Source organism: Siphateles boraxobius, unplaced genomic scaffold, assembly GCF_051911475.1.
Source record: "Siphateles boraxobius isolate OS27281-9 unplaced genomic scaffold, OSU_SipBor_1 44, whole genome shotgun sequence".
Classification (NCBI taxonomy): Eukaryota; Metazoa; Chordata; class Actinopteri; order Cypriniformes; family Leuciscidae; genus Siphateles; species Siphateles boraxobius.
This window is the reverse complement of record NW_027509075.1, coordinates 93,755-115,000: the sequence shown is the minus strand read 5'-3', so window position 1 is coordinate 115,000 and position 21,246 is coordinate 93,755. Positions and strand designations below refer to the sequence as shown.

General features: G+C 45.0%; 2 protein-coding genes across 2 annotated transcripts in view; both read left to right on the top strand.

The window, feature by feature from the left end:
• The window catches only part of LOC143708957 (cingulin-like protein 1), a 48,122-nt gene extending 35,902 nt beyond the window's left edge, over positions 1-12,220 (top strand). Inside the window, exon 18 of the mRNA XM_077200166.1 lies at positions 11,371-12,220. Within this exon, the coding sequence (XP_077056281.1) occupies positions 11,371-11,467 (97 nt within the window). The 3' untranslated portion in view covers positions 11,468-12,220. The remainder of the gene's footprint in view (positions 1-11,370) is intronic.
• A 34-nt stretch (positions 12,221-12,254) lies between these two features.
• aqp9a (aquaporin 9a) lies at positions 12,255-20,978 on the top strand. The gene is made up of 6 exons (XM_077200167.1): positions 12,255-12,454; positions 12,605-12,731; positions 17,492-17,629; positions 17,906-18,024; positions 18,263-18,480; positions 20,724-20,978. Exons 1-6 carry the CDS (start codon positions 12,377-12,379, stop codon positions 20,926-20,928), a joined length of 885 nt encoding a protein of 294 aa, XP_077056282.1. The 5' UTR covers positions 12,255-12,376; the 3' UTR covers positions 20,929-20,978.
• The last annotated feature ends 268 nt before the right edge of the window (positions 20,979-21,246 follow it).

The following is a 21,246-nucleotide window of genomic DNA, read 5'->3' as shown; positions in this document are numbered from 1 at the left end:
GCCCGTATCCGGCTGACTACATCATGTGTTGTGGTCGTGTCTAGGCGCAGGTCCTCCATCTGATCTGGATATGGCCCGGGTCCGGCTGACTACATCATGCGTTGTGGTCGTGTCTAGGCGCAGATCCTCCATCTGATCTGGATACGGCCCGTATCCGGCTGACTACATCATGCGTTGTGGTCGTGTTTACGCGCAGGTCCTCCATCTGATCTGGATACGGCCCGGGTCCGGCTGACTACATCATGCGTTGTGGTCGTGTCTAGGCGCAGGTCCACCATCTGATCTGGATACGGCCTGTATCCGGCTGACTACATCATGCGTTGTGGTCGTGTTTACGCGCAGGTCCTCCATCTGATCTGGATACGGCCCGGGTCCGGCTGACTACATCATGCGTTGTGGTCGTGTCTAGGCGCAGGTCCACCATCTGATCTGGAATACGGCCCAGATACGGCTGACTACATCATGTGTTGAGGTCGTGTCTAAGCGCAGGTCCTCCATCTGATCTGGATACGGCCCGTATCCGGCTGACTACATCATGCGTTGTGGTCGTGTTTACGCGCAGGTCCTCCATCTGATCTGGATACGGCCCGGGTCCGGCTGACTACATCATGCGTTCTGGTCGTGTCTAGGCGCAGGTCCACCATCTGATCTGGATATGGCCCGTATCCGTCTGACTACATCATGCGTTGTGGTCGTGTTTACGCGCAGGTCCTCCATCTGATCTGGATACGGCCCGGGTCCGGCTGACTACATCATGCGTTGTGGTCGTGTCTAGGCGCAGGTCCACCATCTGATCTGGAATACGGCCCAGATACGGCTGACTACATCATGTGTTGAGGTCGTGTCTAAGCGCAGGTCCTCCATCTGATCTGGATACGGCCCGTATCCGGCTAACTACATCATGCGTTGTGGTCGTGTTTACGCGCAGGTCCTCCATCTGATCTGGATACGGCCCGGGTACGGCTGACTACATCATGCGTTCTGGTCGTGTCTAGGCGCAGGTCCACCATCTGATCTGGATATGGCCCGGGTCCGGCTGACTACATCATGCGTTGTGGTCGTCTCTGAGCGCAGATCCTCCATCTGATCTGGAATACGGCCCAGATCCGGCTGACTACATCATGTGTTGTGGTTGTGTCTAAGCGCAGGTCCTCCATCTGATCTGGATACGGCCCGGATCCGGCTGTCTACATCATGCGTTGTGTTCGTGTCAAGGTGTGAGATGTGACCTCACTAACACACACTCACATCTGAGTTCCTCTATCTGATCTGGATACGGCCCGGATCCGACTGACTACATCATGCTATGTGGTCGTGTCTAGGTGCAGGTCCACCATCTGATCTGGATACGGCCCGTATCGGCTGACTACATCATGCGTTGTGGTCGTGTCTAGGCGCAGGTCCACCATCTGAGCTGGATACGGCCCGGGTCCGGCTGACTACATCATGCGTTGTAGTTGTGTCTAAGCGCAGGTCCTCCATCTGATCTGGAATACGGCCCGGATCCGGCTGACTACCGTATTTTCCGGACTATAAGTCGCTCCGGAGTATAAGTCGCATCAGCCCAAAAATGCGTCATGACGAGGAAAAAAACATATATAAGTCGCACTGGACTATAAGTCGCATTTATTTAGAAATTTATTTAACAAAATCCAAGACCAAGAAAAAGTTATTTAAACGGGCTTTAATTCATTAAAACAGAAGGCATTTAAGTTATTCAGCTACACACAATATTAACTCGTCTTTATTTTTAGGTCATGTTCCAAAAATATTCAAGCTGGCAGTAATACAACCTCTCATTAAGAAACCGCAATTAGACCCAAATAACTTAGCAAATTACAGACCCATTTCAAATCTTCCATTTATGTCTAAAATACTAGAAAAAATTGTGTCCGCTCAATTGTGCTCTTTCTTGCAAGAAAATGAGATATATGAAAAATTCCAGACAGGATTCAGACCGCATCATAGCACAGAAACTGCGCTAGTTAAAATTACAAATGATTTACTTTTAGCTTCTGACCAAGGCTGTATCTCAATACTAGTTCTACTCGATCTTAGCGCTGCGTTCGACACTATCGATCATAAAATACTCCTGGATCGACTACAAAACTACACTGGTGTTCAGGGACAGGCATTAAGCTGGTTTAGATCGTACTTATCAGACCGTTATCATTTTGTCTGTTTAAATGGGGAAAAATCAAAGATAACGTCAGTAGACTATGGAGTGGCGCAAGGATCGGTGTTAGGCCCTCTGCTATTCTCAATTTATATGCTCCCACTTGGTAATATTATAAGAAAACATGTAATTAATTTCCACTGTTATGCTGATGACACTCAATTATATATTTCATCACGGCCAGATGAAAACACTAACTTATCAAATTTGACAGAGTGTCTCAAAGATATAAAATGCTGGATGACGCGTAATTTCCTGCTACTAAATTCAGATAAAACGGAGGTATTACTTATTGGTCCAAAAAACTACCCACAAACTCACTTACAATACAACTTTAATATAGAAGGATGTCCTGTTACTTTATCCACTACAGTAAAAGACCTGGGTGTTATACTAGACCGCAACTTGTCTTTCGAAAATCATATTTCATATGTTACAAGAACAGCCTTTTTCCACCTTAGAAACATTACAAAGCTACGTAACATGCTATTTGTTTCTGATGCAGAAAAGTTAGTTCATGCATTCATGACCTCAAGACTAGATTACTGTAATGCTTTATTAGCTGGTTGTCCTGCATCCTCAATAAACAAGCTACAGTTAGTGCAAAATGCAGCCGCTAGAGTTCTTACTAGATCAAGAAAATATGATCATATAACACCAATTTTATCATCTCTACACTGGTTACCTATCAAATTCCGTATCAATTACAAAGTACTATTACTGACCTATAAAGCCCTAAATGGTTTAGCTCCTGTGTATTTAATGGACCTTCTATCGCCCTACAATCCATCGCGTTCTTTAAGATCACTAAATTCGAGGCTTCTGGTCATTCCTAGGATATCTAAGTCCACTAAAGGAGGAAGGGCGTTCTCACATTTAGCTCCAAAACTCTGGAATAGCATTCCTGATATTGTTCGAGGCTCTGACTCGCTGTCCCAGTTTAAAACTAGATTAAAGACGCATCTCTTTAGCCAAGCATTTACATAATGCTTACCTTTTATACCACTTCTGAATCAGATCGAATGCATTTAATATTATAAAACTTGAAGAGTCTGTAGGTTATTTGTATAGGTTGCATAGTATTTACAGTCATTACGTTCCTGTGTATATTGCGTGAATGACGGGTGGTTGGGTAGATATTGTGTTTTGCGGTAGTTGGTATGCCATACGGAACCGTTGCCACTGAACCTGCTTTAACGACGACAGTGGGGCTCGACAGCCTTAGTCAAACGGGTCGGCGCGCATTGTTGGGTTTCGGAGAGATTGTGAGATTGTGGTTGGGTCTCAGCAGCAGGAGGGATGTAGAGGTCAGTAAGCAGGGCTGAGTTGAGTGGGGGACGGAGGGGGGTGACTGTGGGACGCAAGAATCACTGTCTTCATGTTTTTTATCATTTACGCCCGTGTTATGGAAATCATTATGAACAGAAGCTACGCTAATTATTTTCGCTTTTTGCTTTTCTGCTGTTATCTCGGGACGCGAGTCCCGAGAAAAACGGCGTTCGTCAGCTCCAGTTTGTATCCAGCCTTTCACAGAGACTTCAGATACCCCAATCACAAAGCCTGTGAAGAGACGACTCAACACCGGCGATATGGACCCTCTATGGTGGACGGCACTGATCCTCAACAACTCGTCTCAACACCGGCGTGATTACTTGGACTTCCAAATGATGGAAATGGATAAATATTCTAAATGTTCTGATCCAATCTGACTTGTAATGCTGCCCGAATCATAAATCATGCACTGTTCCTTTGTTGGCCAGAGGAGAACTGGCCCTCCGACTGAGTCTGGTTTCTCCCAAGGTTTTTTTCTCCATTCTGTCATCTGATGGAGTTTTGGTTCCTTGCCACTGTTGCCTTGTCTTTTGGCTTGCTTAGTTGGGGACATTTATTATTCAATAATATTATTGATCTGCCTTACTTAAGGTGGACGTTGACTCAATTTTCTTTTAGAAACAAACTCTGTTATATTATTTTCATGTTATCACTGTGAAGCTGCTTTGATACAATCTGTATTGTAAAAAGCGCTATATAAATAAAGGTGACTTGACTTGACTTGACAATAGCACAAAGAACAACAGGCTGAATATGTGTCCGGTATGTTGTTAACGTAACACATCAACAGTTAGCTACACAATAGCATAAAGAACATACCTGAGAGACTGAATAGGATCAAATAAAATAAAAAAAAAACATAACAAGACAGCGAGTCCAACAGTTATCGGTAAAGCAATTTCACCAATCTCCCTCGATCTTATTCCACATCACTGAAGAGAGATTTTTTCAGCCGTAAAATTAGCTGTAGTCTAGAGCGCATAGAGCGCTCTCTCGTGGCTGTAGACGGTAATGTCACCCCCAATTTCGGCAAATGATGCATTCACGTCATACCACAAATGCATAAAAAACGCGCAAATAATAATCTGGGGCCGTCAGCGATCCTGTGACGAGTAAATCTTGGTAATTTTGATATATAAGTCGCACCTGACTATAAGTCGCAGTACCAGCCAAGGTATGAAAAAAAGTGTGACTTATAGTCCGGAAAATACGGTACATCATAATGCGTTGTGGTCATGTCTAGGCGTGAGATGTGACCTCACTAACACACACTCACATCTGAGTTTCTCCATCTGATCTAGTCAAGTCAAGTTAAGTCATCCTCATTTATATAGCGCTTTTAACAATGTAGATTGTTTCAAAGCAGCTTTACAGAGATAAACATATAATTTAAGGTAGGACAGACAGAAAGAGAGACAGAGAGATAGACAGACAGACAGAAAGAGAGACAAAGACAGAAAGACAGACAGAAAGAGAGACAGACAGTCAGACAGAAAGAAAGAGAGACAGACAGACAGACAGAAAGAGAGACAAAGACAGAAAGATAGACAGAAAGAGAGACAGACAGACAGACAGACAGAGAGACAGACAGACAGACAGACAGACAGAGAGACAGACAGACAGATAGATAGAGAGACAGACAGACAGAAAGAGAGAAAGAGAGACAGACAGACAGACGGACAGAAAGAGAGAGAGAGAGACAGACAGACAGATAGAGAGACAGACAGACAGAAAGAGAGACAAACAGACAGACAGAAAGAGAGACAAACAGACAGACCGAAAGAGAGACAGACAGACAGACAGACAGAAAGAGAGACAAACAGACAGACCGAAAGAGAGACAAACAGACAGATAGAGAGACAGACAGACAGACAGAAAGAGAGACAAACAGACAGACAGAAAGAGAGACAAACAGACAGACCGAAAGAGAGACAGACAGACAGATAGAGAGACAGACAGACAGAAAGACAGACAGAAAGAGAGACAGACAGACAGAAAGAGAGACAAACAGACAGACAGAAAGAGAGACAAACATACAGACCGACCGAAAGAGAGACAGACAGACAGATAGAGAGACAGACAGACAGAACGAGAGACAGAAAGAGAGACAGACAGACAGACAGAAAGAGAGACAGACAGACAGACAGACAGAAAGAGAGACAAACAGACAGATATGCAAAAACGATGTGATCATCGCAACTGGCCCACCTTTACAGGTACTCTGCCCTGCCCCATCTGTGAGCCAGTGGCATCGCTCTCTCCTTTCCTTCTCCTTCCAAGCACCATCCTTCTCCCTGGGCCAGCTGAAGGCTTGGTTACATCTCTCAACACTACAAGAGTTAGGTGGTTACAGATGGGCACCCCCCTTCCTTGGTGTTTCGTCGATTTAAGCCCATAACACCTCGGGAGGGCTCGACAGCAGATCCAGCGTCCTGGATCTACCCCTGCTGACCACCACCCAACTCTATGCCGTTTTTAGTCCTTCAACAGGTTTGCTCTGCCACCGCACCTCCCGCTGTATCCAGATCCAATTTGATGCTGTTTCCGCCTGTTCAGTGACATTGCCTATCAGCCGTTTCCTGGCCATCCCTTCAATCCCTAAAAATCCGAGTGTTCTCCAGAGCGACTGTCCCGCAAAACCTATGCAGCCGACCTCTACTGGTAGATTCCAGGCCTCCCATCCTTTTTGCTGACTCTCGAGGATAAGGCCTTGATATTTTTTGAGCTTACGCTCATGTGCCTCCTCCATCCTTTCTTCCCAGGGTACAGTTAACTCTATGAGCACCACCTGATTGGTACCTCTAGACCAGAGTACAATATCTGGTCTGAGGCTAGTGAGTGCTATCTCCTCCGGGAATTTGAGCTGCTTTTCCAGGTCTGCCCGCATCTCCCAGTCATTTGCTGAGGCCAGGACCCCTCTGCTCCTCCCTACTGCTGCAGTGCTCTCTCCAGGCCTGACGAAATGGATAAAGTGGTGCCCATCAGAAAGCGGTTTACGATTCTTCCTTGCCTGTTCCACACCATCCGCCAACCGAGACAGGATCTTATTGTGACGCCACCGGAATTTCCCGTCTGCCAAACTTGACCGGCATGCTGAAAGGACGTGCTCAAGATTGGCTGTCTTTCCACACAGCGTGCAGCTGGGGTTCTCTGCTATCCCCCAAATATGGAGGTTTGATGGGGTAGGCAGGACATCATAGACAGAACACATCAAGAACTTTATCCGACGTCCTTCCATGGTCCAGATCTCCTGCCTCGTCTTTGCCGGGTTTCCTCCTCTGCTTTATGGACCTCCCTCTGCACCATGCCGCGACATTCTTTTGGGTCAGCTTTTTCCCAGCTTATTCTGGTGAAGCAACCCAGTCCAAGCCTGCCCAGAGCTACTGTCCCAACGATGTCAGCATGATGCAGTCGATCCTCAGCCTCCGTCAATGCTCTACTGGCCGACCATTTACGACCTGTCCTGACCACAATACCTGCTTGGCGTACTCTTTCGTCTTTGCTGTCTCAAAGCATCATGGCCTGGCGTGTCTTTGTCGCCTTATATTCCTCGACCACTGATGTTACTGGCAGCTGCAGCTTGCTGCCTGTGCTATACAAGCCAATGGAGCAGAATCTTCTTGGGACGCCCAGCCACCTCCTCAAATAGGTGTTAATCCTCCTCTCCAATCCCTCGACGGTAAAGACAGGTACCTCATAAACAAGCAATGGCCAGAGCAGCCTAGGAAGTACCCCGTGTTGGTAACCCCAGGCCTTATACTTGCCGGGTAGGCCACTCTTTTCTAGGGATGTCATCCAGGTATCTACTTGGATAATCATCTCCCTCACACTCTGCTTATCATTGAGGTCTGCCCTGTACCATTTCCCCAAGCTCTTCACCGGTCTCTCTTGGACCGTTGGGATGATGGTATCTTTGATCCTGAAGCGGAACCGGTCCTGGATACGCCCCTTCCTCAACACCAGGCTTCTGGACTTTTCTGGTTTGAAATCCATCCTTGCCCAATTGGTGAGTTCAACCAGATCCTCCAAGATCCATCTCCCTTCAGGTACCGATTTTGCCGTGATGGTGAGGTCGTCCATAAATGCTCTTACAGGTATCTGCTGGATGACACTTGCCAACACTGCGCCTCGACGCAACTTCTCTGCTGATTTAACGAGAAGGTTCATCGCTGCTGAAAACAAAATCACTGAGATTGTGCATCCAGTGACAATGCCCACCTCTAGCCTCTGCCATTCTGTGGTAAAGTCTCCACAGGAGAAGCGCATGTTGAAGTTGTCATAGTAACGCTGCAAGAGCTTCTGGAATCGCTCTGGGACATGGTAGGTCTTCAACGTCAAATGCACCAGCTTGTGGGGTATCGTCCCTAATGCATTTGTTAAATCCAGCCACAGAACTGCGAGGTCACCACGGTTCTTCTTTGCATCTTCGATAATCTAGGTGATCATGCTGGTGTGCTCAAGACAGCCTGCCACCCCTGGAACTCCCCCTTTTTGGACGGACGTGTCCATGTACCCGTTGTCCATCATAAAGGTGGTCAGTCTCTTCGCCAGAATCCCAAGAAAAATCTTGCCTTCAACATTAAGGAGTGAGATGGTACGGAATTGCTTAATCCCCATAGAGTTTTCTTCCTTAGGGATGAAGCATCCCTCAGCGACCAGCCAACTATCAGCAAGGAAGTCCTTCTTCCATGCAACTCTCAGTAGCTTCCAAAGTCGTCTCTTGAGCCTTTCACAATACAGTACACCTTATATGGAATGCCATTCGGCCCTGGGGCTGATTTTGCTCTGGCCTTCCTGAGAAAGGTGTTCACCTCCTGCCAGCTCGGTTCCTCGGCTCGAAAGGGGGTAGCTGGTTCTGCTGGTTGTATGAGTTTCTCCATCTCCTCCAGGCTGTCCTCCCTTCTGGGGTCACTGTGGATCTGACGAAGGTGCTCCTCCACCTCCTCCTTTGTTGCTTTCAACTCCCCTGATCTTATGTCGCCCAGAAGTTTTGACAGATATTTGAAAGGATTCTTGGTGAAATCTGTCCTCTCCTTCATTCGTCGCTTCCTGTCCCTACGGTGACATTCAGCTCTTCGCAAGGTCTTAATGCGCTCCCTCAAGTTGTCACGGATTTCCTTGAGTGCTGGTCTCTCATCCCCTGCTGCTTCACGAAATGCCTTCCTCAGCCTCTGCAGATCCCCTCTAAGGATTGCTATTTCCTTCAAGCGTCTGCTTTCCTTTGGCTTGTTGTTTGTTTTAGCCTTCAGCTCTTTCTTTCCGAAGCGATCAGCGCCTATGCTCCAAATAATGGAAGCCATAGCTTTGAGCTTCTTGCCCACATCTCCTGCCAAGGCCGTTTCCAGCACGTCATCCACATCATGATCAAACCTCTCCCACTCCTTCCTTGCCACTGCAGCGGGCCAGTTCACTGATTCCTTTCGGGCCACTCCTACCCATATGTCCTGTCCAGGTCGTCTAATGTCCTGTGTACCCTCCTTTTCTGTCTGGTGCTTTGTGTCCTCTGACACATCAGTGATGCCGTTCCTACTCCCGTCTTCATCGTGTGCCTGGAGATTCGGGGGACTGTGGTTTGCCTCCTGCCCCCGCCTCTCCTCCGTCTCACCAGGTTTCCCTGTGCGTTGCACATTATGTTCCGGTTGCAAGCACTTCATCTTTGACTGATGTATCTTCAGACCCCTCCCATTTTTACATATCTTACCACATCTGCAGACCCGGGATAAATCGTTTACCTGTTCCATAGTCGAAAGTCCATCATGAATGGTCATACCAAAGGTCTGTCCTGTGGGCCTCATCCTCCCCCGCTCTCGCTCGACCCTGGGGGTATCTTATAATGTACCTTTCCATAGCGATTAGCAATGGGTCCCTCCTCGCGAAGGTTGTGCTTCGGCCTGCCAAACCTCCACACCCCCGCTTTGGTCTTTCCCAAATGTCAGCAGTCTTTCCTAGCTGTCACCGTTCTTCCTCGGTCGCCAACTTGTCTTTCCAAGTAGTCACCGGGTCAACCAGAAAAGATATGCAAAAACGATGTGATCATCGCAACTGGCCCACCTTTACAGGTACTCTGCCCTGCCCCATCTGTGAGCCAGTGACAGACAGAAAGAAAGAGAGACAAACAGACAGACCAAAAGAGAGACAGACAGACAGAAAGAGAGACAGACAGACAGAAAGAAAGAGAGACAAAGACAGAAAGACAGACAGACAGAAAGAGAGACAGACAGACAGAAAGATAGACAGAAAGAGAGAGAAAGACAGACAGAAAGAGATATTGAGATTGGTTTGGTTTTATAGTGGTTCTTGAAAAATGTTTTTTCCAGCTAAAGTTAGTTTTGATTGATTCACTTCCGTCTAAATGATCATTTGTTATTAAATTAGGGGCCGCTAAGACGACACCGTTCTCTCTAAACAGACTTTAAACGTGAACCTGTGATAGACGCTGATGGCTAGATACGGCCTGGATCCGGCTGACTACATCATGCGTTGTGGTCGTGTCTAGGTGCAGGTCCTCCATCTGATCTAGATACGGCCTGGATCCGGTCGACTACATCATGCGTTGTGGTCGTGTCTAGGTGCAGGTCCTCCATCTGATCTAGATACGGCCCGGATCCGGCTGACTACATCATGCGTTGTGGTCATGTCTAGGCGCAGGTCCTCCATCTGATCTAGATACGGCCTGGATCCGGCTGACTACATGATGCGTTGTGGTCGTGTCTAGGCGCAGGTCCTCCATCTGATCTGGATACGGCCCGGATCCGGCTGACTACATCATGCGTTGTGGTCGTGTCTAGGCGCAGGTCCTCCATCTGATCTAGATACGACCCGGATCCGGCTGAGTACATCATGCGTTGTGGTCGTGTCTAGGTGCAGGTCCACAATCTGATCTGGATACGGCCGGATCCGGCTGACTACATCATGCGTTGTGGTCGTGTCTAGGCGCAGGTCCTCCATCTGATCTGGATACGGCCCGCATCCGGCTGACTACATCATGCGTTGTGGTCGTGTCTAGGCGCAGGTCCTCCATCTGATCTGGATACGGCCCGGATCCGGCTGACTACATCATGCGTTGTGGTCGTGTCTAGGTGCAGGTCCACAATCTGATCTGGATACGGCCTGGATCCGGCTGACTACATCATGCGTTCTGGTCGTGTCTAGGCGCAGGTCCTCCATCTGATCTGGATACGGCCCGAATCCGGCTGACTACATCATGCGTTGTGGTCGTGTCTAGGTGCAGTTCCACAATCTGATCTGGATACAGCCCGGATCCGGCTGACTAGTAGTAGTAATAGTAAATAATATTCTTCTTATGATGTAATGAGTACATCGGGATTTATGGGAAGTGTTCCTGGTTCCGGCTGACCTAATCTATGCAGCCTAAGAATCTTTTAACTGATCTGAATAATAGGAATGTATAATATTCTATGTGTATGCCAGGTTGAAGAGATGTGTTTTAAGTCTAGATTTAAACTGACTGTGTCTGCTTCCCGGACAATGTTAGGAAGTCGATTTTGATATTCTAGGTATTATCAACTGGCCGGAATTTTGAGATCGCAATAGACTTGAAGGACTACAATGCGTTTAGAGCTCCCTGAAGTACACACACACACACTCGCTCACACACTCGCTCACACACTCGCTCACACACTCGCTCACACACACACACACACACACACACACACACACACACACACACACACACACACACACACACACACACACACACACACACACACACACACACACACACACACGCCCAGTCACTCACACACACACATACACACACACTCACACACACACACTCACTCAGACAGACACACACACACACACACACACACACACGACTGACCTCTGACCTCTGTCTGCAGGCGCAACAACAGACCCAATAAACTACAGATTACAGCTGATGAAGATGAAGTTGATGAAGATGAAAATGAGACTGAAGCAACACTAGATGCAAATTAACTGTTTATTAATCATCCACGTGTGTCTCCTGCGGCATTTCTATTATACTTATCGTTTAATCAGGTTAATTCATGAATTCACTCACACTCCTTACCATTCTGTTTGATCAGAATTTACTGAAAGATAAATATAAAGATGATTTTGATTCAGATATCACACTACCTCTCTCTCCCATCAGACGGTGCTTTAGCAAGGCAGGGTGAGGGTCCCGGTAGGGTCAAGGTCAGGGTAGGGGTCATGTAGGGTGAAGGTCAGGGTGAGGAATAACGCTCAAAGGTTTGGGGTCGGTAAGATTTTTTTATGTTTCTGAAAGAGTCTCTTCTGCTCATTTATTTAATCAAAAATACAGTAAAACAGTGAAATATTATTATAATGTAAAACAGCTGTTTTCTATGTGAATATATAGTAAAGTGTTATTTATTCCTGTGATCAAAGCTGAATTTTCAGCATCATTACTCCAGTCTTCAGTGTCACATGATCCTTCAGAAATCAGTATAATATGATGATTTGATGCTCAAGAAACATTTATGATTATTATCAGTGTTGAAAACAGTTGTGTTGCTTCAGATTTCTGTGGAAACCGTCATACATTTTATTCTTCAGGATTCTTTGATGAATAGAAAGTTGAAAAGAAAAGCATTTATTTGAAATAGAATCTTTTGTAACATTATAAATGTCTTTACTGTCACTTTTGTTTCAGTTTAATGCACCAGTGATTAATAAAAGTATGAATAAATGAAGTGATGTTTGCAGTGGATGCAGTGCATGTTTAGCTCAGATTGAGCTGCTCTTCTATAATGAGGCGGATCAATAGATGTGTGTGTGTTCGGACCGTCCCATCAGAGGCTTTAATGCAGCGGCGCGTCGAGTGTGTGTTCAGTCACATCAGACACAAACACACACACGATCATGAAGCATCACTGCGCCATCAAACACAGCGTCTTCAAAGAGTTCCTGGCCGAGTTCCTCGGGACCTTCGTGCTGGTGGTGAGTTTCTGCTCGTTCTCTTCAGACAGAACTTTATTAAACAGCTTTATTCGACACAGACTGACAGGAATATTTAACTAATAATCTATTGATATCTGATTATGTATTGTTGTTGTATGGTTTTCTGATGATATTGTGTGTGTGTGTCAGTTGTTCGGCTGCGGGTCGGTGGCCCAGACGGTGTTGAGTAGAAACACTCTCGGCGAGCCGCTGACGGTCCACATCGGCTTCAGCACTGGACTCATGATGGGCGTCTACGTGTCCGGCGGCGTGTCGGGTAAAACACACACACACACACACCCTCATGCCAAACACACTCCAGCTTCCACAGGTTAGATAACATCATACACACACACAACACCATGATGCTCTTCCTCAGCGTTTCTGTCTTGTTTTCCAGCACAAATATATAAACATTCTTAAATCAAGTTACATTTACTGGAGAAGAAGCAAAATGACTGCAGATATTAAGTCTTGTTTTCGGAATTAAAATGAAGTGAGTTTGTGCTTAAAACAAGATCAAATATCTGGCAATGGAGTCAGAAAAATTATAAGAATGTTTAGAGGTTTCTGCTGAAAAATAGAAACACAGAGGAAGAGCCTCATGTTTTCAGTGTATGATGTTGTGCGGTTGTTGTCATGGACACACACATGTGAGTCGGAATAACACCATCTGATCATTGGATTTCCCAGAACGGATCTATAAATCCTATTGGTCCACATGAGTTGACGGTTGTTTGGTTCTGTTTGTGTCTAGATGAATCTCTGTCAGGTGAGACGACTGTGATGTTTCTCTGTGATTGACACATTGATTTGATCTGCCAGGCTTGAATGAACGTTCCTCTCAGCCGCTTTTGAGGTCATTCAGCGCCAGGAGCGTCAGGGCGCATTCATTGATCTTAACAGTGTGTGTGTAACAGGAAAATGATGCATTTCGGCTGTTGTTTAGCTGAAGTCAGTTCAGTGTTGATTCAGATTTGTTGTAAAGATCATCTATTATTAAATTAGTTAATTTAATCTATAGAGCAGTTCTGCAAAAAATGATGTCATCGTCAGCTCAGTTCAGTTCTCAAACAGTCAGATCAATAATATTATTGAATATTAAGTGTCCCCAACTATTGATGCCAGAGGCAACAGTGACAGGATGGAGAAAAAACCTTGGGAGAAACCAGGCTCAGTCGCTCAGCCCGGACTGCAACATAGTGTCGGCCCAGATCCGGCCCGCATCTGGTACGTGTGGAATACACCATCTGATCTGGATACGGCCCAGATCTGGCTGACTACAGTAAACCTTGGAATAAACAGAGACTAATATTAGCGAAAACGCCATCCTTCTTATGATGTAGCAAGTACATCAGGTGTTATAGGAAGTGTTCCCGGTTCCGGCTGACCTAATCTATGCAGCCTAATAATCATTTAACTGATTAGAATAATAGGAATGTATAATGTGTTATGTGTATGCAAGGTTGAAGAGATGTGTTTTTAGTCTAGATTTGATCTGACAGACTGTGTCTGCTTCCCGGACAATGTTAGGAAGATTGTTCCAAAGTTTTGGTGTTAAATAGGAAAAGGATCTACCGCCAGCAGTCGATTTAGATATTCTAGGTATTATCAACTGGCCGGAGTTTTGAGATCGCAATAGACGTGAAGGACTATAATGCGTTAAGAGCTCGCTCAAGTACTGGGGAGCTAAACCATTTAGTGCTTTGTAAGTAATCAGCAATATTTTAAAATTTATACGATGTTTAATAGGGAGCCAATGCAGTGTTGACAGAACCGGGCTAATATGGTCGTACTTCCTGGTTCTGGTAAGAACTCTAGCGGCTGCGTTTTGAACCAGCTGTAGTTTGTTTAATAAGCGTGCAGGGCAAGCACCCAGTAGAGCATTACAATAATCTAGCCTTGATGTCATGAACGCATGAACTAGTTGTTCCGCATTTGTCAATGAGAGCATATGACGTAATTTAGATATATTTTTAAGATGGAAAAATGCGTTTTTACAGACACTAGACACGTGACTTTCAAATGAGAGATTGGTATTAAAGAGCACACACACACACACACACACACACACACACACACACACACACACACACACACACACACACACACACACACTCACAGGTTCCTAACCGACGACGAGGACTTGACAGAGCAGCCATCAAGTGTAAGACGGTATTCTAGGTTATTGCGTGAGGAAGTTTTTTGTCCAATAATTAGAATCTCTGTTTTTTCATAATTTAGTAGTAGGAAATTACTTGTCATCCAGTTTTTTATATCAACTATGCATTCCGTTAATTTTGTGGATTGGTAAGTTTCGTCAGGGCGTGAGGAAATATAGAGCTGAGTATCATCAGCATAACAGTGAAAGCTAATTCCATGCTTCCTAATGATATCTCCTAAGGGTAGCATGTACAGAGTGTGTGTATGTGTGTGTGTTTGTGTGTGATGGTAGCATGTACAGAGTGAACACCAATGGCCCTAGTACTGAGCCTTGTGGTACACCATACCGAACTTTTGATTTATAAAACATCTCTTCATTTACTGCTACATACTGATATCGGTCAGATATGATTTAATAACATAATTTTCGAGTATATTTAAAAGAATGTTGTGGTTGATAGTGTCAAATGCAGCAGTAAGATCGAGTAACACTAATAGAGAGATACAACCATCATCGGATGATAAGAGCAAATCATTTGTGACTCTAATGAGAGCTGTCTCAGTGCTATGGTGCGGTCTAAATCCTGACTGGAAATTCTCACAGATATCATTTCTTTCTAGAAAGGAACACAGTTGTGAGGATACTGCCTTTTCTAGTATCTTTGACAGAAAAGGTAGATTCGAGATTCAATTAATTGACTAATTCTGTAGGATCAAGTTGCGTTTTTTAACAAGCGGTTTATAGCCGTTTATAGTTATAGCGGTTTATAGTTCATAGCCAGCTTAAAAGTTTTTGGTACGTATCCTAGTGACAAAGATTAATTATATTATTAGATATTAGGAAGAGGATCTATGACCTCTGGAAGCATCTCTTTCAATACCTTATTCAGGACATTTAATTTTATATTTAAGTCAAGTCAAGTCAAGTCACCTTTATTTATATAGCGCTTTTTACAATACAGATTGTATCAAAGCAGCTTCACAGTGATAACATGAAAATAATATAACAGAGTTTGTTTCTAAAAGAAAATTGAGTCAACGTCCACCTTAAGCAAGGCAGATCAATAATATTATTGAATATTAAATGTCCCCAACTAAGCAAGCCAAAAGCCAAGGCAACAGTGGCAAGGAACCAAAACTCCATCAGGTGACAGAATGGAGAAAAAAACCTTGGGAGAAACCAGACTCAGTCGGAGGGCCAGTTCTCCTCTGGCCAACGAAGGAACAGTGCATGATTTATGATTCGGGCAGCATTACAAGTCAGATTGGATCGGAATATTTAGAATATTTATCCATTTCCATCTTTTGGAAGTCCAAGTAATCACGCCGGTGTTGAGACGAGTTGTTGAGGATCAGTGCCGTCCACCATAGAGGGTCCATATCGCCGGTGTTGAGTCGTCTCTTCACAGGCTTTGTGATTGGCGTATCTGAAGTCTCTGTGAAAGGCTGGATACAAACTGGAGCTGACGAACGCCGTTTTTCTCGGGACTCGCGTCCCGAGATAACAGCAGAAAAGCAAAAAGGGAAAATAATTAGCGTAGCTGCTGTTCATAATGATTTCCATAACAGGGGCGTAAATGATAAAAAACATGAAGACAGTGATTCTTGCGTCCCAGAGTCACCCCCCTCCGTCCCCCACTCAACTCAGCCCTGCTTACTGACCTCTACATCCCTCCTGCTGCTGAGACCCAACCACAATCTCACAATCTCTCCGCAGCCCAACCATACGCGCCGACCCGTTTGACTAAGGCTGTCGAGCCCCACTGTCGTCGTTAAAGCAGGTTCAGTGGCAACGGTTCCGTATGGCATACCAACTACCGCAAAACACAATATCTACCCAACCACCCGTCATTCACGCAATATACACAGGAACGTAATGACTGTAAATACTATGCAACTTATACAAATAACCTACAGACTCTTCAAGTTTTATAATATTAAATGCATTTGATCTGATTCAGCAGTGGTATAAAAGGTAAGCATTAACAATATTATTACAACATTATTTTCCTGTTAGCTCTGTAAAGCTGCTTTGAAACAATCTGTATTGTAAAAAGCGCTATATAAATAAAGGTGACTTGACTATAGGGTCTAGTGTGTGTGTGTGTGTGTGTGTGTGTGTGTGTGTGTGTGCGCGTGTGTGTGTATAGCAGATGGACATACACTGTAGACATCATGTCTTTCTTTTTACCACCTGTGTTATTATGGTGGATGTCAGTATTAAAGGTACAAAACAGAATTTAATTTACATTTTGCTGACGCTTTTATCCAAAGCTATATGCTATATTTGCTATATGTCAGAGGTCGCACGCCTCTGGAGCAACTAGGGGTTAAGTGTCTTGCTCAGGGACACATTGGTGTCTCACAGTGGATTCGAACCCGGGTCTCTCACACCAAAGGCATGTGTCTTATCCACTGCGCCATCACAACACAAACAACATGCCTTGTTAATTCAGCAAAAGATGGCTGATGGATTTACCCATATGTTTTTTTGTAAATATGTTTAGATTTTTTCAGATTTATTCTGTATTTCACAGTGTGAGTTATTCATTTTTAAGTTGTGACACGTGATGGCCAAGGATGGTTACCCATACTTGGAATTTGACCTCTGCATTTAACCCATCCAAGTAAGTGCACACACATTAGGAGCAGAGTAGTGAGTAGTGAACACACACACACAGCAAACGTGGATACACACACCCGGAGCAGCGGGCAGCCTTGAGTGGCGCCCGGGGAGCGATTGGGGGTTAGGGGTCTTGCTCAAGGACACCTCAGTCATATTCCTGCTGGTACTGGAATCAAACCAGCAACCTTTGGGTCACCAGTCCAACTCTGTTACCATTAGGCCATGACTGCTAATGTTTGTTGTGTCAGGCGGTCACCTCAACCCGGCCGTGTCTCTGGCGATGGTGATCCTGGGGAAGCTGAAGATCTGGAAGTTTCCCATCTATGTGACGGCGCAGATGCTCGGGGCGTTCGTCGGGGCCGCCGCTGTGTTCGGACTGTATTACGGTGAGTTCCAGCGGTTCCCGGTGTGTTTTGGATCTGATTAATGCGTGTGTTCAGGGGCCGGTTGCATAAACCCCTAAGACTAGACTTACAAGTTAAACATCAAATTTGTTTCTTTTAGACTGTTCATAGCTGTTCATCAGTTACATAAAAACATCGACTGGCCTAATTTAATAACGAAAAGTAAGACTGACTGCCCCTGACTAACTGCTAGTGGGTCATACTAAAACTTAAGACACTGTTTTAACGTAATGGCTATGTTTATGCAACCGGCCCCAGATGCCTTCATGGAGTTCACCAGCGGGATCCTCTCGGTGACTGGGATCAACGCCACAGGACACATCTTCGCTTCGTATCCGGGGAGACACCTGACCGTCCTGGGCGGATTCGTGGATCAGGTCAGTCTGAACCCAGTCCGGGTCTGAATCAACACAATCAGTTGAATCAAACCGGTTAGACGGCACAGACTGACCGCAGTAACCCAGACCAGACTAAAGCACAACCATCAGCTCATCCTTTCTAACCAAAAACACACCAATCCGGTTTGAACCCGGTGACCTGATACAGATCCTTCTAATTGAGTGTTTCGTAAACTTGTCTCCGGCTGGCGTGACTGACCTGAGCTCCGTCTGTCAGGTGGTGGGAACGGGAATGCTGGTTCTCTGTATTCTGGCCATCGTGGATGGGAGGAACATCGGCGCCCCTAGAGGCGTGGAACCGCTGGCCGTGGGCCTGATCCTGCTGGGCATCAGCGTGTCGATGGGCCTGAACTGCGGATACCCCCTGAACCCCGCGCGAGACCTCGGCCCGAGACTCTTCACTGCAGTGGCCGGGTGGGGAATGGAGGTGTTCAGGTGCGTAACTGCACACACACTTCTGAATGACTTTACACACACTGGTCACACACACTGGTCACACACACTGGTCACACACACTGGTCACACACACTGGTCACACACACTGGCTACACACACTGGTCACACACACTGGTCACACACACTGGCTACACACACTGGCTACACACAATGGTTACATACACTGGCTACACACACTGGCTACACACACTGGCTACACACAATGGTTACACAGACTGGCTACACACAATGGTTACACACAATGGTTACACACACTGGCTACACACACTGGCTACACACACTGGCTACACACAATGGTTACATACACTGGCTACACACAATGGTTAAATACACTGGCTACACACACTGGCTACACACACTGGCTACACACACTGGCTACACACAATGGCTACACACACTGGCTACACACAATGGTTACGCACACTGGCTACACACACTGGCTACACACAATGGTTACATACACTGGCTACACACAATGGTTAAATACACTGGCTACACACACTGGCTACACACACTGGCTACACACAATGGCTACACACACTGGCTACACACAATGGTTACACACACTGGCTACACACACTGGCTACACACACTGGTTACACACAATGGTTACATACACTGGCTACACACAATGGTTACACACACTGGCTACACACACTGGCTACACACACTGGCTACACACAATGGTTACATACACTGGCTACACACAATGGTTACATACACTGGGTACACACACTGGCTACACATAATGGGTCTCATTCATGAAACACGAGCAGAACGAATTTTTGTGTAAATCGTGTGTAAAGTGGTTCTGGCGTAAATTTTCGGATTCATTAAAATGTTCGTATTTTCCAAATGTTAGTTGGTACACAAGAAATCTACACCTGCTCCCAGCCACGCGTAAATAGTGCGCTTAACACCCGAACGTTTTGCTCATTAATAAGGCTGCATTTTAATTCACCTTAATCGGGTACATATTTACACAGCATTTTGAAAAAATATTATATATAGTAATTACATACGGTTTTTCTTATTATGAGAGCCAGTAATAGCATCTGCGATGGTCGTCCTTCTCCAGTTTTAATACGATTTTTCCGAAGTGAACTAATTCGTTTTTTGCTCTCAAGCTTAATGTCGAACCATTTTCTTCTCACTTCTGGGAATGTTCGATTAACAGATGAAACTCCATTGACTGCATCTGTAATATGCGGCCAAGCTTACTTATTGTTTAGGACCCGATACTCCACTATGTACGCTTGAAAATAAAATGTGGCGTTTTGAATGAACTTCTGATAATAAAACTTCAATTTCTGCATCTGAGAATTTTTTCTTTTTCATTCGCATTCATGTCATAATATGATGCCCATATATAGTTGTCAGTCGGATTTAATGGGCGGGATTTATGGTAATTGAGAATGAACGTGCACGTGCATTCCCATTACATGTATATTTACGAATGTTTCATGAATGAGACCCAATGGTTACATACACTGGCTACACACACTGGTTACACACACTGGTTAATGCTGCTCAGAGTTCACACTTCCATGGGAATTCACTGAAAACGCTCGCTCTGCTATGAATGCCTGTGTGCATTTACTTTTGCTTTTGAATTAGCTATTTAAATGTGAGTTGCAAAAGAAGGAAAAACTCCAACGTCCGGTATACCGGTATTACTAGTGTTGCCACATGTCGAGTAACTGTTGGGAATATTTCCTCAGTCACAGCCCTGTTGATCAGCTCATTACATAATATCACATGCACTCAAGAGCTTTAAATGTGTCTGGATGCAGAATAACATTATCTCTCTCTCACACACATTTGTTTGACTATATTAGTAGGTTAATATCATAGAATTCTATTGATTCTATTTATTATTGAGTCTAACACTCACAGAAACCTGTGCAAAACACTTGATTTAAATGGAAAGATGATTTATAATCCTTTTTAACTAGTGAGGATACGTCACATGTAGTTATGATGCTTGATGAAATTAATGAGAGCTGCTTTAGCTGTGATTGTAAAGATGCTGCAGAATCACATGTGATATATTGTGATGGTTGTGTGTGTGTGTGTGTGTGTGTGTGTGTGTGTGTGTGTGTGTGTGTGTGTGTGTGTGTGTGTGTGTGTGTGTGTGTGTGTGTGTGTGTGTGTGTGTGTGTGTGTGTGTGTGTGTGTGTGTGTGTGTGTGTGTGTGTGTGTGTGTGTGTGTGTGTGTGCAGCACTGCAGATTACTGGTGGTGGATCCCTGTTGCCGGGCCGCTGGTGGGGGGGGTCGTCGGCGCTGTGATCTACTTTCTGTTGATCGAGCTTCATCACACCAAACACAATGACAAACCCCTCGAAGAACCCGAGGAAGAGGAGGATGAGGAGGAAGACGAGGACAGCAGCCTGAAGGACAAATACGAGATGATCAACATGAGCTAGAACACAATAAAGATGTTCATTTTCATATTGTTTTCGTGAGTAAACTCCATCAGCAGTTCCAGCTCATTTAGACTCTTTACAGCTCTAATAATGATCTGGTTTTTACTGAATGATTCATGGAAGTGCTTTAACATGATTTAAAAACATGATGTTCTTCCTCAGTGTTTCTGTCTTGTTTTCCAGCACAAACATCTAAACATTCTTAAATCAAGATACATTTACTGGAGAAGCAAAATGACTGAAGATATTAAATCTTGCTTAGTGAAAAATCATCACAATGTTGATAGATTATGAAGAAAGCAAGAACAAATATCTGCC

Excerpts from the sequence above, each read along its gene's own strand:
- aqp9a (XM_077200167.1), top strand. The coding sequence starts at position 12,377 with ATGAAGCATCACTGCGCCATCAAACACAGCGTCTTCAAAGAGTTCCTG. Across the intron at positions 12,455-12,604 it reads TCGGGACCTTCGTGCTGGTG|TTGTTCGGCTGCGGGTCGGT; the intron begins GTGAGTTTCTGC and ends TGTGTGTGTCAG. Across the intron at positions 18,025-18,262 it reads TGGGCGGATTCGTGGATCAG|GTGGTGGGAACGGGAATGCT; the intron begins GTCAGTCTGAAC and ends TCCGTCTGTCAG.